This window comes from Perognathus longimembris, chromosome 1 (genome assembly GCF_023159225.1).
Source record: "Perognathus longimembris pacificus isolate PPM17 chromosome 1, ASM2315922v1, whole genome shotgun sequence".
Taxonomy (NCBI): Eukaryota; Metazoa; Chordata; class Mammalia; order Rodentia; family Heteromyidae; genus Perognathus; species Perognathus longimembris.
In genome coordinates, this window is record NC_063161.1 from 119016496 (window position 1) to 119035584 (window position 19089).

Here is a 19089-nt window from a genome sequence, read left to right on the forward strand (position 1 = left end):
TCATATTTTACCTGCCTATATCTCAATTTTCTTCAGATAATTTGCATGGCCTGGCAAACATATTTTTTTAAGTTTTTATTATAAAACTGATGTACAGAGAAGTTACAGTTTCATACGTTAGGCATTGGATACATTTCTTGTACTGTTTATTACCTTGTCCCTCATACCCCCCTCCCCCCTCCCTCTTTCCCCCCCTGAGGTTTTCAGTTCCCTTACACCATACAGTTTTGCAAGTATTGCTTTTGTTGTTGTTTCTCTTAATTTACCCTTTGTCTCTCAATTTTTTACTTAACATATTTTTTTACTTAAGTATTTGCTGAGAACCTTCCTTCCATGTGCCGGGGATTGGCGGGGGGGGTGGGGGGGGTGCAGAGGAATGTCATTCCTGCTATTTCGGAGATCAGATGGTGATATGAAGTGGAAGAAAAGGATGCAAGGTAGAACTCAGTGATTGGTGGTGAGTGTGGCCTCAGTGAGCAGGGGAGGAAAACAATTGGGCCTTACTTTGTAGAAAGTATTTGGTCGTGAGAAAGCACTGGAAATTTTAAGCAGAAAAGGTATATAATCGGACTCATATTTTAGAAATATCACTCTGGTTGCCACAGGAAGAAACTAGTTGGGCAATAGTATCAGCAAGAAACCAGGCATGGCAGAGCATACCTGTAATTCTAGCAACTGAGAGGATGAGGCAGAAGGACTACATGGTATGTAGCCCTTATCCTGAGCTAAGTAGTGAGAACCTATGGAGAAAAGGGGGGGGAGGAAGGGGGGGAGGGAGGGAAAGAAGGAAGGAACGAATGACAGAAGGAAGGAAAAGGAGGGTAGGGCAGGGAAGGGAAGAAAAGAAGGAAGGAAGGGAGGGAGGGAGGAAGAAAGGAAGATGGAGGAAGGAGGGAAGGGAGAGAAAGAAAGAAAAAGAAAAGATAGGGAAGAAGGAGAAGAAGAGAGCAAGCGGAGTAGAGGGAAGGGGGAAGAGGGGATGGAGAGAAGAAGGGAGTAAAAGATTTCTAAAAAGGAAAAAGAGTAGCAGAAATAAACCAGTTTTTCTGTGTGTGCAACTGTCTAACCAGAGGGAATGGTATCATTAGATCATAGCACAAAAATTCTTCTTAGATCCATTGTACAATTAATATGTTACTAATAATATTCTTAAGGTTAGGAGTTAAGTATGCAGTATTATTTCAGTGTTATACCCACTGATATCTCCCATCATAACCCTGCACCTATTATAGAAACAAACAGTATAATATGGAATTACTTGTCTTCATATCAGGTCATATACTCATAATCTCAAATATGGAAGATAGAGGAAATAAGAGGGAAAAAAATCCTAAATAGTCATAATGGATATGGAAAGCCTAAGTCCTCTCATGTGAGCTCCTCAGACCGGATTCAAGTTTCCACTCTTAAATATACCCCCAGTTAGCTTAATTACCTCTTCCTAGAGGACTATTACAACGGGAGGGAAGAAGGAAGGACAGCTTCTAACCCAAGGCTAGGTGACTGTGCAAAAGGAATAAGGGATGAAAAGATAAAGGGAAAGAAAAAAGCTTAAAAGCAGGTCTAAGATTCCAAACAGCATTTCCTGAAATAAGTTGGTTTTTTTTTCATTCATATGGTGAATGGCACCATAGAATGCCCTGCCTATAAATGGTTAAAGCAAAATTAAATCCATTTGACTTACAAAAGATTAAGTTTAGGTATATGAAATGATCTCATGTGGACCCTTATTTCCCCAAGGTGCTCAGTAAATGAATCTTTTTGTTGAATTTTATGGTCATGTGCATGCAGTGCTATATATTTCCCCAGCTGATAAAAGCCTATTAAAACATATTGTACAATGGACTTCCACTTCCAGAAAGACAGTATAGATGGAATAGTTGCAGTGTTTCCTATTCCTCCTGATACAAGTACAACTGAACACTCTGAACATGATATGTAGAATGCATCTAAGACTGCAAAGCGGGGAGAGAAAAGCAGATGGCTAGAGACTTTGGAAACTCACACAACTGTAAACTTGTTGGGCTTTCTCAAACTTGCAACTCATAAATCCCAAACTTGCAGCTGAGGAAACCAACTACCAGGAATTGTCAATGAGTTCTAGGGCGGGGGGGGGAATCAAATACAGAAAACCTAACCAGGCCCAGCATGGTGATTCATACCTAGAATGCTGCCACTGAAAAGGTGGAGGCAGGAGAATCAAGAATTCAGGGCCATCTTGGACTGCATAGTAAAGCTGTTTACAAAAACTCAAGGGCTGTAGATGTAGCTCAGAGGTAGAGGACTTGTTCTAGTGTGCACAGTCCCTGAGTTCTAGTCCCAACACTGGAAAATAAAAAGGATTAAAAGCTTATTCTCTTTAGCAAAAGGATAGCATATCCAGATGTTTAGAAAATAACTACTCACCTCTGGTCAAACATCACCCACCACATAGCAATCTCTGCTGGAGGGTCCACCTGATACGAAGCACCCCATCCCCACATGGAGTTGGAATTAAGGAAGAGGAGGCTTTTCACCATCACCAGGAGTGATGTGGAGAAACATGCAAGAGTCAGGACCTTGCCACCTCCCCATGGTAGTAAAGTTTCTCCATGGAGGGACCAGAACTCCCTCCTTTCCAGCAGCAAGTGTCCCTTTGGGGAAACTAGAGAAAGTGGGGAGCAGAACTTCCTTCTCTATATGTTGTTAACAAGGAAAGACTTCCTTGTTCCTATGCCTGCATAGTTCCAGAGGAAGAATAGCTGAAATAAAAGACTTAAATAGGATCTGGAATCTTTTACCAAATCCAAAAATATCCAAGTCACAAATGAAACATCACTCACCACTCCAAAACCCACTTCACCATCCTTATTCAACATAGTGCCCAGGGGAATGATCACAATAAAAGAAAATAAGAGGTATGAGTAAATGGCTCCATGGTTTATAATATGCAGTTGAGTTTTTGTTTTTTTTCCAAGAGAAAAGCATGGTTTGTGGGAAAAGCCTAGGAAGATGATTCATTCCTTGTTAATTATCCTGTGTCTCAAAAGAGTGCCTGAATTCCACAGCCACCATCTTCTAACATCCTCACATTGTGTCATCTTCAGGAAAGCCACTGGTGAAAGCATCACGGATGACGATGGTCAACACAGAGAAGCCCGCGGTCACAGTGGATATAGGAAGCACTCTCAAAACAGTGCAGGGGGTGAACGTGACAATTAACTGCCAAGTTGCAGGTGAGAAAGTCATGCCTGTGGTCATTTATTCCGAGGGTGACAGAAGCCTGTGCCAGGCTGGAGGATACAAAGACAAATGAAAAGCAAATTCTGTTCTCAGTGACTCAGTGCTAGTAGAAAAACTCAAGCATGAGCCTCAGTCACATTGGAAGAGGAAATTTAGAGAATAAAAGCTTAATTCTAAAGGGAATACCAAAATCGAGAGACACAGGATAAAAAGACAAACGACTACAAAAGTAGTGCTTGCAAAACTGTTTGGTGTAAACCAACTGAACAACTAACTCATGGGGGGAGAGGGAAAAAGGAAAGGGGGAGGGAGGAATGAGGGAGGAGTTAACAAACAATACAAGGAATATATCCAATGCCTAACGTATGAAACTGTAACCTCTCTGTACATCATTTTGACAATAAAAAAAGAAAAAAAAGATTAATTCTGGGTAGAACAAATGAGATATTTTTAAAAGGTGATGGAATTTCAAATTGGTATTATTTTTTGTATATGTGTGTGCCAGTCCTGGGGTTTGAACTCAGAGACTGGGTATTCCTTGCGTGTTTATGCTCAAGGCCAGCACTCTATCACTTGAGCCACATTTCTACTTCTGGATTTTTAGTGCACAGTTGGAAATAAGAATCTCACAGACTTTCCTGCTTGGGCTGGCTTCAAACAGGGATCCTCAGATCTTAGCCTTCTAAGTAGCTAGGATTACAAGCCTGAATCACCAGTTCCTGTCTAAACTAGCATTCTTTTTTAATTATTTTTATGATGTACAGAGGAATTACAGTTACATAAGTCAGGTAATGAGTGCATTGCTTTTTGAACAGTGTCACCTATCCCTTATTTTCTTCCAGTTTTTTCCCTCCTCATACCTCTCCCCATCCCAAGTTGTATAGTTCATTTCTAACATAGTGTCTAGTGAGTATCACTGATGAATTAGTTCACACTTTGTCCTATTGTTTCTGTGCTTCCCCTTCCCCTCCCCAAATCAGATAAACTTAAATATAAGACAGAAGGTACAGAAATCATAAACAGCAACAAAAAGGAAAAAGAAAGAAAAATAAAAAGTCTCTTGTTTCTACCTCTTGGAGTTTATTTCAATAAACATCATTTTATATGATCATATGCACATAGCTATTGAACCCTTGTGATCCTCTCCTAAGAATATCTTCCCTGGGTTTCACTGTGTGAATTATTTAAAGTGTTGTTTAATTTATCATGTCCAAGTGTAATTTTTTGTCTTTTACTATCCATTGGGTTTACTTATAGATTTATAGGCACATTCTAATTGCTACAAATGAGGGAAGCCACGGAACCTGTGTTTCTTTGTTGGACAAGCACTAATTGTATACATTTATGTTCTTTAGGAGGCCTTTCAGGGAGCTAGGAGGGAGTCACAGCAGAGTGGAAGTAGGGAACCCTAGGGGTAAATTGCAATTATCCCACTGTGGAATGAATAAGTGAACGGCTCTTGTGCCAGTGGGCAGCTACCATCTCCTGCTTGCCATGTCCACAGATGCTCCCTCTCACAGCATGCTCACACCCAAACCCAGTTTCCTCCCTTATGTCATGACTGCAAAGCTGACAAGCAGTGATGCACCAGCTCAGGAATAGCTCATCTTAGATTTTAGCTCCATTGCCTTATATCAATCATAATAGCAAAAAAAAAAAAAAAAAAAAAAAAATTCTAGAGAAAACAGGAGGAAGATCTTGTTCTAGGTCATGTTGTTTCCAGAGAAAAGCCAGGTCTGCTTTCTCTGAAATGCCCTAGTAGTTTCAAGATACCTGTGCTCAAAATCTACCTTTGAAACAGCTGCATATCAGCTTTTCCTTTGTAAAGCTTCCCTTAGCAACTATAGCTAGCCTCATCAACAAACCTTCTAGAACCAAATTTCTCAGGCCCTTCAGTGTTGGGTTAGGGAGTAAGATACTTGTGGTAGAGCTGACCACAAATGAGATGCCCCTGCTGTACAGATATTAACTGTGCCTGTCAGACCTCTGCAGAGCAGTCAGTGTGAGCGCAGGTCTCAGCCAGAAAATGCTTGCTGTCCTTACATAGGACCTGGAGCAGGTTTGAGGCAGGGGGCAGGCACAGCCTGTGTCGGCTCCGCCCCAGGCCGCACCCACCAGGAATCCACCTCTTAGAGCTGAGTTTGGCCTTGGCCTTATTTATGGCAGGGTGAGGAGTGAAGGGTTCTAGGTAAGCAGCAGGCCAGACACCCCAGTCCAGCTCAGAGTCGGAGAAGGCCCAGTATTTGATGTGGATTCAGACTTCTGCCTCCTCCACATGAGCGCCTTTCCTGGGTCCCAGACAGCCGACTCCGGGGACCGGTCAGTCCAAGCTGGGTCCCGGTTGTCCCTGGGGCACTTTCCTTCCACACTTGTGGTGGTTTATTTCTGGGAAAGCACCCGCCATGCATGCTAGAGGGGTGCTCAGTCAGGACACCAGGAGTCTTTTCTTGAGGGTTGGGATTCGTGAGAGTTAGAGAATAATGGAGGAACGAGCAACAAAGAATTCAGCCATTGAAGGAAATTTAGAGAACTAGAGAGAAAACTGTTAAAATGGAGAGGCAGAACATTGAAATAAATGTGGCCCACCCCCCATGCCACTTGGGTCATGACCCTTGAGCTCCATCCAGAAACTCATTAGGGTATCTTAGAGTGAAATCGTAGGTCATTAAATCCACTTTTTACCTAGCTATGACATTATAGTATTTATATTTGTTTTTATGCATTCAAGTCATTTGTCTTAGTCCTAATTAACTACAAATAAATCTTTGTGTCTCTGTCATTATGTTTATTGTTAAGTAAGACATGTATTCACAGTGGGTGGGAAAGAGCCTGACTTTGAGCACATGATAAATTTTTCTGGAGAAGAAAATCATCACTGAGTTGCGTCTCCAGTTCACATACTGACAATATTGCTAAATGCCAAATGGAACAAAGAATTGTTTTTGTTTTCCTGCTGTAAGTGCCACTTATAGCCCTCTTCTATTCTTTGTTAATTCTACTACGTCTAGCCAGGGACCTAGTGACCTAACTAGTTGGGTAACATTCTCTAAGTAATATTGCCAATGGCAGGCAATCTGTGAGCTTAAGGAATAACTTGAGGCCCTAGAAATGGACAGAAAAGTGGCTCCATAAGGACCTACTTAAACAAGATTTTGTGTGAGGTTGATTTTCAGTATCCACTGAGTATTTCTTACTCACTATGTAGTAGTTCAGGTTAGATCAGATGTTTCCTAATCCAAAGATACATACATGAATAAGATAAATTTTCAAGAAGCTCAGAGTCTGGAAGGATAGATAGAAGTTCTGAAAAATGTAACTACAATATACAATGTGGTATGTAATATTTATGGAAATTTTTAGAAAACTAAGAAAAGTCCAAAAAGGGAAGAAAACAACTTACTCAAAGTCCACTTTCCAAACTCAACCACAATGGGCATCCAAACATAATTCTTAACAATTACATTTATTCTTTTTCACTCAGTAATAAACAGTTGTCTGTGTCATGAGCTGAATTTTAATAGATAGGTATAATAGTCTAATAACATTGCATAATTTACCTAGACTGTTCCTGTCATTATATATTGTTAGCAGGTTTTCATTAAACAGCCTTTCACACACATGTGCCAACTTATACAATGCAGTCTCACAAGTTCTTCCCAACCCTAAAGCATAAAAAGTATTAAGTAATGAACACAAAGAGGCATTTTCTGGAATAGGGATCCAGTCCCTTGTACATTCTCTTCTTTATTCTCTGATAAGAGTTTAAAAAAAAAAAAAAACAAGAAAGAAGATAAAAGAAAGGAAGGAAGGAGTGTGTAAAGAGCCTACTTTCCACTTTTCTGTGACTCCTTGTTGCTCCCTGAAAGGCCTCCTAAAGAACACAGTTTTTAATGCTTCATTGAAAGAAATGCATGTACCTGGTAGGACAGAGGGCAGAGAGGAAAGAAGCATGAAGGCTGGGACGTCGGGGTATGCAAGTGCTAGATCTTAAATACTTTCACAGATTATGGTACAGTACACTTTAGGCTTTTATCCTAAGACAAAAGCACATACTTAGAAAGTAAAATTAGCAAGACCAAGTGTAGAAATAAAGGTTCATGGACAATCCATTAGTGGCATATTAAGTTATCAAGTAGGCACCAAGGTAATGGCTGAAACACCAGGGAAACTTATTTGCTGCTTTCCTTAGAGTTCAAAAATTATTGCTGGACTGCTGGATAGGATCTGCCCCCACAGTGCCTGTTACCTTAAGACTGAGGGTCATTGGAAAGGTTCTTAAGGGTCACATTGAGAAGAAGCACACATCACTATTTCTCACTTTCTTGGTCACATGACCAAGGAAATAACTGCAAAGGGTGCTAGGAAACTTATATCCTTACTAGGTACTCAGGAAAAAAGAAGAAAACAGATTTTATGAATGACTATGAGTATCTGCCACAGTCAGTATGGACAAATGTGGAAAAGCAGCTTAGACTGTCATGGTTCTTTAGAATAATTGCTAATGCTGACATTTGAATTACCATAGCCTTTCTCTTTTCTTGCACCAAGCCACCCTCCTCCCACCTAAAAAGCTTCAAGAACTTACTGTGTAAAAGTACACCTTTGGACGCCCTACCTCAAGGTGCTGACAAGCTGCCATAGTGGAAGTGGCCTTCCAAATACAACAAATGGTCCAGTTAGCAAGAATATCCTGTCTGGGATATTAAAGGGAAAAAGGGAGGGATATTATAGCATCACGCTTCCTGGCAACTCAGTGGAGATTAAAGGCACTAATCCTTATAATCGTATCCCATTACAAACCATTCTGACTAGACCCATTTATTGATCCTTTTAAGCAACAGGGAGAACATTGTGTTGTTGGTAAGATATGCCACAAGGGGAAAAGCAGACACGGTTCTTTTTCTTGCGCTTTTTAGACACAAATAATACAGGGAATCCAGAATGAGGAGCATAGCCAAGTAGCTGGTCAATAACAACATAGCTTCAGGCTTGCTTCTACGGTAGCGTGTATTTGCTACCATTTTCTAGAGATTGTTCCAGTGTTTTTCTTCGTTGATGATTTTGGTTTGTTTTCCTTTAGTCTTGTTTGTTCATTTTTCTGTCTTTGGGAGGGCAAGTAGGGACACAGAAATGGTGGAACAAACGGTGAATAAATGCAACAGTGGTACTCACTAAACACTATGTTGACAATGAACTATACAACTTGTGGAAGGGAATAACTGGGAGAGAGTGAGGGGAGGGGTGATACTGTTCAAAAAGAAATGTACTTTTTATCTGACTTACATAACTGTAACCCCTCTGTACATCACGTTTATAGTAACAATTTTTTATACCCATGAAAGAAGATAAAATGAATGTGCTACCATGTTACAATAGGTGAGGAAAAAAAGTTATATCTGTAATTTGGCTACAGTTTCCAACAAGAGAGAGCTAACAAAGCCAGCACTCAGGGATTCTAGAAATCTTCCTCCTTTCAATGATCATGGTGTTACAATGACAGCAGAAATTCTGAAAGTAGGAAGTACTTAAAGATTTGACTGTTCAAGAAATAAAAACAAAGAGGAACATCAAAGTGGAGAGGCAAGAGTAAAAGGAGAATCAATGCAACAGCAATACTTACAAGACAATATGCTGTAAACCAATTATACAACTGGAGGTGGGGGCACTGGGAGGGGAGAAAAATAAGGGAAGAGGTAACAAGTGTGATAAGAAATGTACTCACTGCCTTATATATGAAACTGTAACTCCTCTGTACATCACTTTGACAATAAATTAATGAAAATAGTTTAAAAAATAAAAACACAGAGGTTTAGACTTTCTCTGAAGAGGCGGTGGAGTGAAAGTGGCAGGCTGTGGGGTATACTTGTAAAGATGGGGTATCTTAGACTTTTAGCTATCTCTATTACATCTCGACACTAGGACTGGTACATTTATGATTTGCTAAGAGGCAGGAAATAAATAGGAGGGAACCCTTACTGTGTAATAATTCAGGGAACCAAACTAATGTGACTTGGGCAGGTTTCTTCCTCTCTTTGAGCCCCATTTTTCTCAGCTGTCTGACAGCATTGATAATAGCGACTGGCTCATGGGGTCATTGTGAAAAGTGATTACATCTCAAAAATTCTTGGCTTATAGCAAATGTTGGGGATATTTTAGCATAACTCAGTACACCCCTGATGTCAAGGGATTCTGAACATCAGTTTTAGACAAGCGTATCTGATACATTTCCAAATGACTTCTTGGCCCAACCAAGGGCTGATGAAGTTTCTCTCAGGCTACTGTCATACCTTAAGGGAAGGAAAAGGAGCTCTGGTGCCTCTGTTGTTTTTCCTCTTTCTTCATACTGTGTATAATCCTAGAAGGACTGGTTGTCATTCCAAACATGTGTCGTTCTCTGCCTAAGGTCCACAGTCCCAGGCAGGAAATCCTCAAAATGTGGCCCTTGTAGTAACCATCAGCTAACACATGGTGCAGGCTTGTATTAAGTAAGTCTGAGAGAAGTTTGCTAATGAGTAGACCAGAGAGTAACTCCCACATCATTTCCCTTCACCAGGAAAGACTATCAGTCCTGTAGTTTCGGGATTTGGGGTTGCTTAGTTTGGGTTTTTTGCACCAATTTTGGGACTTGAACTCAAGGACTGGGCACTGTCCCTAAGGTTTTTTGTACTATACCACCTGAGCCACAGCTCCACTTCTGACTTTTTTTTATTAGTAGTTTATTGGAGATAAGAGTCTCACAGACTTTCCTGCCTGGGCTGGCTTTGAAACATGATCCTCAGATCTAAGCCTCTTAAATAGCTAGGATCACAGACTTAGTTCCAATTTTACACACCATCAGTGACTACCTTCCACCTTTTCCTATGCGGAACATTTCTATTTCTCCCATGAGCCCCCGGTTTCTCCTAAAGGAATTCGCCTCTTTTGAGACACATCAAGTCTTGGGCTTTCCAACTAGCCTACTTGTGTGGGTGCATGAATGGGACAAAGAGTAATGAAGGGAAGTTAAGAAATTCACAATTAATTCCTAAAGAAGCCCAGAAGCAGCTCCCAAATCTCTTTCCACCCCTGCCTTCTCTACCTCCATCACTCTGGCTATGATTTTTCCTCTCTACTCTATGTATTTCTGCCTTTCACTGCCCTGAAGGGGTCTAGACCCTGACCAGGAGACACATGATGAGCAACAGTGTGGCTTACTGCTAGAATAACACAGAGCCAGTATTACTGCCTCTGGGAACACACACTGAGGCTACCATCAATCAGAACAGTTCCAGGGAAGGTTCGTTCCCCTGCTTACCTAGGCAGCGATCTTTTGTTGAGGGAGCTAAAGGTCCACTCAGTCTAGTTCTCTTTCTTTACCTGTCTTCCTCTAGAACAGCTTTGAGATGCTCTTAAGGCATTTTGTATTTGCTGCCCCACAGCCCTTGTTAAAGGAAGATGCCCTCAATAAATGCTACAGTAGCAATTCAAGACAAAGGGAGCAAATACTTGTAGAAATAGTTTATAGGACCTCATTTTCCAGTGTGCTTTTTTAAGAAACAGTGAGGAAAATTGACTGTAATAATCTAAACTCAGGGCCCAACGTGCAACCTGGCATAGGCAGGCATCATGATGCTCTTGCTCTCCCTAGTGGTGCTTCAATGAAAAATCAGCTTTTATCCCCTTCACCTGCATCTTTTCTCTAGGTACACTGAGAGAAGATACCAGCCAGGCCCTGGTGCCCTGAAGCATCATGCATCATATCATATTGTTAAAGCTGAATCAGGGAACTCCTCTGTAGGTATGACAAGGCTGTATTATACAAGTCTCCACCCCCTTTCATTAGCCCAGCCTTTAGAGTAACAAGTAACTCCATGACAATTTCATTAGCCCCAAACATAAGAAGACCCTGAAAGGGATCACTGCCCCTGTCTTAAGGGAAAAATCATGGCTCAGGAAAAGTGCTAAGCTAGAGGTCTGGCTGTTTGTCTGTTCTTGGCATTGACCCTGTTTTCCAGGATTTGACATGCTGAACATGCCCCACATAGATGCTGCTCTCTGGAGATCGGTGGATCAATGCCCCAGACTTTCAGTCTCCCAGCACAGTCTGGAGCCCCTTAGGAAGACCATCTAGGAAGGCTTTCCCTAGACCAGAGTTGATCACTTGCCTAACAACCACAAGGACATTTTTCCAAGTTGTTCAGGTTGTCCCTGGGGTATAGATTCTGCCTTGTAAAAGACAGGCATTCATCCCTCATCAGCACACAATCTTCCCAGATCTCTTGCAGGTTGTAGAGAAGACAGAATCTCCTTTGGCCCATGTTCAATGCTGCAAATGCCACCATCTGTGTTCTTTTGCTTTGAGAAGATGCATAGGCTTCTGTAGTAGTCAACTTTCTATCATTATAACAAAATACCTGAGAAAACCAACTCATAAGAAGAAAGGGCTCACCAGACATGGAGGCTCAATCCTGTCATCATAGTTACTTGAGAAGCAGAGACTGGAAGGATCACTGGTTCAAGGGTAGCCCAGGCAGAAAGTGAATGAGGCCCCTCATCTCACAACAAGCTGGGTACAGCAAATGCTTCTGTGATCTCAGCTACATGGGATGCATACATAGGTGTATTGCAGTCCAAGACCAGCTGCAGCAAAAATATGAGGCCCTACCCAGAAAATAACTGAAACAGAAAGAAATTGAGGTGTGTGGCTCAAGTGGCCTAGCACTTACCTATCAAGCACAAGTCCCTGAGTGTGCATGCCAGGAGAGAGAGAAGTGAGGGAAGAAGAGAGGATGAAGGAGAGGGGAGGTTATTTTGACTCACAATTTCAGAGGCTTGGGTTCATGGCCTGTGGCTCTGGGCTTATGGCAATGAGCAGCAGTATGTGATCAAGAAAACCTAATCATATCATAGGCAGAAATCAAAGAAATGAAGAAGATGTCAGTGTCCCACAATCCCCTTTAAAGGCATGTTCCCAATGACCTAAAGACCTCTCACTATGCCCCACTTCTTAAAGATTCCACATACCCACCCAGTGGTCTCCAGACCTTTAACATGGGGCCTTTGGAAACATGCATATTTTCTACATCTAGTGTCAAGATTAAGCCTCTTTTGTTCACTTACAGAAATAAAATCAAACAGAGTGTACTCTTACATCTGGCTTTTTTTTCCTCGGAGTCATGTTTGCCTCGCTTATTTTCCTTTTTTCATCTTCAAAAATGCATGTATCATTTGGTTTTTATAATATTCTCTCCAAAGAATGTATCTTCTACCCTGGCAAATGCCCTTGACCAGCTGCCTCTGTTCCCTCTGCTTTTAACTGGCTTCTTTCTCCCTGCCTCTCTGTGGAAGTCTTCTTCAAGGGCAAAAGATCTGGAGACCACTGAGATGTCCAAGGCATTATTTGGCTTGGCTAAGGATGGTAGAAGACACCTAAGGCAAATGCTTCCTGCAGAGCAGCCCCACAGAGCGCTAGCCAAGAGGTTGTAAGTGGGTTCACCTGAATATGCTTAGCTGATGCATTTTGTTTTGTTTTGTTTTCCCTAGGTGTGCCTGAAGCTGAAGTGACTTGGTTCAGGAATAGAAGCAAACTGGGCTCCTCTCACCATCTGCATGAGGGCTCCTTGCTGCTCACAAATGTATCCCTCTCAGATCAAGGCCTGTATGCCTGTAGGGCAGCCAATCTTCATGGCGAGCTAACCGAGAGCACCCAGCTCCTAATTCTAGGTAATCATTCTGCACTGTCATCTCAGCTGGACCCCACTTGTGGGTGGACTAACCTACTTTCTTCCTCTTTTTTGCCTCTGATTGAAATAGGACGTAAAAGGTAAACTTGGTATCTCTTTTCCTCACCTTCAGGCAGAAAATACAGACTTTGGGACTGGGTAAACATGAATTTGAACCACCTCTAACTATATGACCTTGGCAAGTTAATTCACATTAACTAAAGTAAAACAATTCTTCTTCTCCTTCTTCCTCTTCTTCCTCCTCCTCTTCCTCCTCCTCCTTCCTCTCCTCTTCTTCTTTTTCTTCTCCTTACCTCCTTCTCTCCTTCTTCTAACTATTGTATTTGCTTTTTTTGGTGGGGGGGGGTTCATACTGGGCTTTGAACTCAAGGGTCTCATGCTTACTCATGTCCTCTACCACTTAAGCCATGACTCATTTCTTTGTGCTTTTTAGTTTGTTTTTCAAATAGGCTCTCACACTTTGGCACTTGAAGTCAGGCCTTCAAGTATGATCCTCTTGATTACAACAGTGTATCACTGCACTCAGCTAAAGCAATTATTCTTAACTCTTCCATACTAAGGATTTCTTGAGGAGCAAATTAAAATTGTAGATTACCCTCTTCAGAGAAATCCATCTGTACAGAAATTTTTCTACAAATCCAGGAAGGTTATTGTATACATAAAGTCTCCACGTGCATGTACCAAGCATAAGAATTGTTGATTGGAGAATCTAGCATACTTTCTGGCATAGATACTCAAAAATAATTGCCAGGCAATATCTACCAGCTACTGCTCAAGGGTGGCTCAGCCATTTTGCAGGTTGCAAACTTTACCCTTTCTGCTTTCCTTCCCACTGAGTCTAGCGGTTAGTGAGATAGAGTTCTTTAAAAAGCTTTATTTTGGGAGTGTTCCTGCTTTCTTAAACAAAGCAATTATTACAGCACTTGTGCTAGCATTTTCACTGAGAAAGCTGCCATTCTGAGGGGAGGAGGGAAGGAAAATGTGAGAAATAATCATTACATGCCCCACACACATTCATAAACATACATTACTGACTTCCTCAGAGGAAAGTAATTAAACTTTACACTTCTATTTTCACACCCAAAGTTGATATGATACCAAAACCCAGGTTCTCTCACCCCTGCCCACTCAGAGTTTAGAGGCCTAGCTTGGATGAAACCCCATGCGTACATAAACCTCCAACCATCATAGGAAGCCACAGAAAACTGGCTCAGAGAAAGAAGGATGTCATTTGTTTTACCTCAGGTTTCATGTGGCTAGGCTGTTAGTCTGGAGCCTAGAGCCCAGGAACCATTGCCCTACTGAGTTACAGTGCTTACTGATGCTTCTTTCTCACTAATAACACATCCTTGTTGTCTCTACGAACAGAGGTGAAAGCTGACAGACGGTGCCTGCTAATTTCATCCCAACTCTAACACAGTGTGACTGTGAACATGGTGTTCAAAGAACATGAAGTCTTCTCCCTTTTAATCAAATATGATGGGGGGGGGGGAATCCCTATTTTGACTCAACTTTAGAGCTTTCTTTATCAGAGGTCTTAGTTTATTAACCAAATGCTAATGGCTCACACCTGTAATTCTAACTAATAAAGAGACTAAGATCCAGAGGAAAATGTTTGATGCAAAGCCAGACAGAAAAGCCTGACAGATTCTATCTCCAAAGTAACTAGCAAAAAGTGAGTATGGACGCATGGCCCAAGTGGTAGACCAACAAAGAGAGCAAGCCTAAGGCCCTGAGATGAAACTCTGGTAATGGCAAAAATAAAAATGAAAGTTTGATTTCTTAAAGATGATTTGATTTTATAGGTAACTTTAGGAACATAGAAGAAATGTCTCTGTTATCAGTAAAATATGGCATAAGTAATGATAGAGGGATTTTTGTGTAGAAAGATAAACTGCATGCCAATTCTGTGATTGGTAGCATGAAGGCTTGAAGTGTAATGAAACAGACTTAAGTTCCTTCACACAGTCATGGATGAATATCCATTAAGTGTTACCCACAAGTCATCAGCTGGACACAGGTAGAGTTTTAGGAGTAATATAAGAACCAGGCTCTCCCCCTAGAGAATTTACAGTTTCACTAGGAAGACCAAATGCACTGAACCCAAATCAAAAATCCCAAAGAAGCTTTAGGACATGGGGAGAGACTGACTTTTGGCCCAAGAAGAACAGCTTGTTTCACAGATGGGATATAGCCCCTTTTGGTTTTCAGTAAAGAAACTCTTCTTGAATATCAAGGATGAAAATTACAAACGAGGAAGAGAGACTAACTTTGAGTAAACTATCACCATCAGTTCCTAAAATTATGGGATCCAGAAGAAAAGAGATCGTGAAAAAGAACCCATTTTATAGATTTAGAAATAAACCCAATGGGGTTAAGTGACTTTCCCAAGTTAGTGAATGACAGAGCCATATAGTTCAAACTGAGGATTACTGAATACAAGCAGTAATATGTACCTTACAATGAGAGTTCTTGGAAAACTGTATTTCATGACTAGATGTGTAATCTCAAGCCCACCATTATTTTCTCTATAAGATGGTCTTTGACAAGCAAGGCAGAAGGTATGTTTCTGAAGTAGACTAGATTCCACGAATGCTTATTTACCACCTCTAACAAGTGCTAAGGACATGATAGGGCCCTTGCCTTATCTTGTTTAGATGGCCATCAGTTACAAAAGCAATATTCTTGCTCTTCATTCCACTCCCATAAGTGCACTGGTGAATAGAGCGGCAGCTGGCCTGGGAAGTGGGAATGGCAGTGCCTCCAATCAAGCACACATAGTCCTATTTGTCAACATCCTACTTAGGCATAAAGATCCAGATGACAAAACAAAATAAATTTACAACAGAATTTTTTTCCCACAGGGGAAAAAAAACTACAGGGAAGGAGGGAGAATAGTTAAGAAAGAGTAATATAGATGGGATGAGTATGAGCAAAGTGTATTAATGTATGTTACAAATATCACAATGAAATTATTTTATGTAGTTAATTTATGCTAACAAAACAGTTAAGGAAAGAGAAAGAGAGGGAGGAAGGGGGAGAGGGGAAGGAAGGAGGAAATGAAACAAAGAAGAAAGAAATTGAGAAGGAAGGGAGAGAGAAAAAAGGAAAGGAAGAAAGAGAGAGAAAGTAAGGAAAGAAGGAAGGAAGGGAGGGAGAGAGGGAGGGAGGAAGAAAGGGGGGAAGGAAGGAAGGAAGGAAGGAAGGAAGGAAGGAAGGAAGGAAGGAGGGAGGGAGGGAGGGAGGGAGGGAGGGAGGGAGGGAGGGAGGGAGGGAGGGAGGGAGGGAGGAAGGAAGGAAGGAAGGAAGGAAGGAAGGAAGGAAGGAAGGAAGGAAGGAAGGTCTACTTAAAAGTTTTTAAGCAAGAATTCTTGAGGAGTATTTCTGTGGGAACAGTAATGAAATGTTTCACTATGAAGGATGGTATAAGAGTTAAGTGAAAAATGCGATGAAAACTATTAATTACACAGCATGGTGTAGAGTGAATGCTAAAGTTGCCCTTTAAAATGTCTTTAAAATAATATGGTTTAATTTATCTACAAAATTATAGGTTTAGAGTGGTATAAAGTAAGGAACTCCTGAAATTAACATGTTTGGGTCTTTAGGAGTTACCTTGTTCATTCAGGCATCATAAATTAAGTCTGACTTAATTGAAATTCAGATTTCCCTTGCTAAGTTTATCTTCTCTATAGGAACTATGATGTTAAGATCAATAATAATGATAATAATAATAATAATGCCTGTCTCATACATGCATGTACATGCTTACCACTTCTCTCTCCCTGACACCCCTTAATACAGCCTGTGTGATTTAACCTCCTGATTCACCATCTGTCTTCTTACAGATCCCCCCCAGGTCCCTACACAGTTGGAAGACATCAGAGCCTTACTCTCAGCCACTGGACCGAACCTTCCTTCAGTGCTGACGTCTCCTCTGGGAACACAGCTGGTCCTGGATCCTGGGAATTCTGCTCTCCTTGGTGAGTCCAACCCTCTGAAACATTGGGCAAAAGTCCAGAGCTGGACAGGATTTATGGATGGGTGACTGCTTGCAGGTGGGAGGGAGGCAGCGGTGGGGGGTGGCCAACAGGAAATCACTAAATTGCCTACAGAATCCAGACTCACCAGTGGAAACTTGGCTGACTTTCCACATGAGGTGAGTGCAGCTCTTAGTCTGGACTCTATAGCTTGTCTAAATTCCAATATGGCCCCGTTCTGAGTCCTCTTGGGCTGATGCCACAACTCAGATCCTTTCCATCAGGATGACTTACTGAACTTTGAAGAACCACTTCTGTATACCCATCCCCTCCTGCTTACTATTCCCCAGTGTCCCACCCTCACCCCCACCGCTTCCTTCCACTGAGAGAGTTATAGTCAGTTTGCAAGGATAAAGCTACAGGGTCAGCACACCCTAAAAGCAAGTGATTCTGTCTGGACCAGCTTTCTATTAGCAGAACATAAAGCCAGCCTAAGCAGACTCCTAAGGACAAAAACACCCTGTCATTAAGCACTGGAGACTTTCACCACTTTTGCCCACATGCTGGTGCCCTGTGACAGCAAGAAACTGTGCATTCAAACCCTTGATCCCTCACCTCACAGTCATGGAGATGCCAGGAATTTTCTCACTTTTTTCTTCCAGAGGCTTGAGGTGTAACAGGCAGGGTGTGCATGGGCGATCTCTGTACCTTCCTCTGTCCCTCAATTATGTTGTGAATCTAAGACCTAGTTAAGAAAAATAATAATGAGAGCTTTTTAAAGTCTTCACATCAACTATGTTAACCCAAATGTTGATCATCTCTTAACAGCTACAATTATTCTCCTAGTTCCAAATTTAAAGCTTCTCTATTCTTATGGGTTACCAATGACACTGCTGAGGAGTTATCAGCATGGAGAGGGGCCTTGTGAATTTAGAATTTGAGAGCACAAAGGTTACCTTCCAATATCATTATGATCTGAATTTAGTGAAGAATTCTTCTAGCTTATCAGCATATGGAGAAAGCTTCCGGTTTCTCTACTTCTAATCTGGGTAAAAAGACACAGATACATTTAATAAGTAATCCTATTCTGTTTTCCATAACTTACAAAAGCTTGGCCTTAAATTTTTCCATATCACACTGATCAGAATTCACAGAAGTTTCAAGTTGCATTGTTTCTTTGACTTCCAAATGATAAACTTATTCCAAATTGAGTGTGTGCATTGTGAATTTCTTTACTTTAGACCCCTCATCCTGAAAGCTTACCATAACTGTTCATCATAGCCTAGTAACTAGTAAAGTGTAGAGCAATTGTTTATTTTCAAGTTGAATGACTCGTTGGGGTCACTCAGGTGCCATTCCCCATGCTAGAAAAGGCAATCTGCTTATATTTTTTTCTGTGATAGCCTTACTTTATTTCTCTCTTATTCTGGAATAATATATTGTCTCATTTTAGCCATGGGCAATAAGAATTTATTGTGCTTTATGCCTGCTGCATTCCATTACTAGTTTATGATGTTTGGCTACCTTGGACTGGCATTTAAATCTAACAGCTAAAATCACCTTAATATCCACTCTACAACCAGACCACTCCATGTAAATGAAACAGAGAGTCAGTATTCATAAAGTCCCCGAATATAACTGCCCGGGCAAAATGAACTCTAGTAGAGAACATCAGTGCTGTGCCTGCAACTATAAAAGTGGGGAACTCAACCTAGAATTATGGAGATAAATTAGGAAATTATATCAACTATCAGGACTCTCAGAAGTAGATTATTTGAAACAGATGGCTCAGCTACTCAGGGAGTACAGATAGAAAAATTGTGGTCCAAGCCCAGCCTGGGAAAAAAGTAAGGTCACAAAACTGTATCTTTACCAATAGCTAGAACATGGTGATACACACCTATCATCTAAGCAATGCAAGGAAATACAAACAGGAGGAACACAGTCCAGACAGGGTTGAACATAAAGGAAGACCTCGCAAAACAAACAAACAAAAACTAACATATAAGAGGATGGTATAGTGGCTCAAGTGGTAGAATGCCACCTGCCTCACAAGCATGAGGTTCTCAGTAAAAAGAATCTCAGGGGGCTGGGAATATAACCTAGTGGTAGAGTGCTTACCTCACATACATGAAGCCCTGGGTTCAATTCCTCAGCACCACATATAT

General features: G+C 41.3%; 1 protein-coding gene across 4 annotated transcripts in view; it reads left to right on the forward strand.

Moving 5' to 3' along the window:
- Adamtsl1 (ADAMTS like 1) overlaps positions 1-19089 on the forward strand; it is a 361048-nt gene that overhangs the window by 300039 nt on the left and 41920 nt on the right. For all 4 annotated transcript variants that reach the window (XM_048355943.1, XM_048356028.1, XM_048356104.1 and 1 more), the window contains 3 exons: positions 3087-3215; positions 12745-12924; positions 16790-16924. In XM_048355943.1, coding sequence (XP_048211900.1) covers positions 3087-3215; positions 12745-12924; positions 16790-16924 — 444 coding nt within the window. The remainder of the gene's footprint in view (positions 1-3086; positions 3216-12744; positions 12925-16789; positions 16925-19089) is intronic.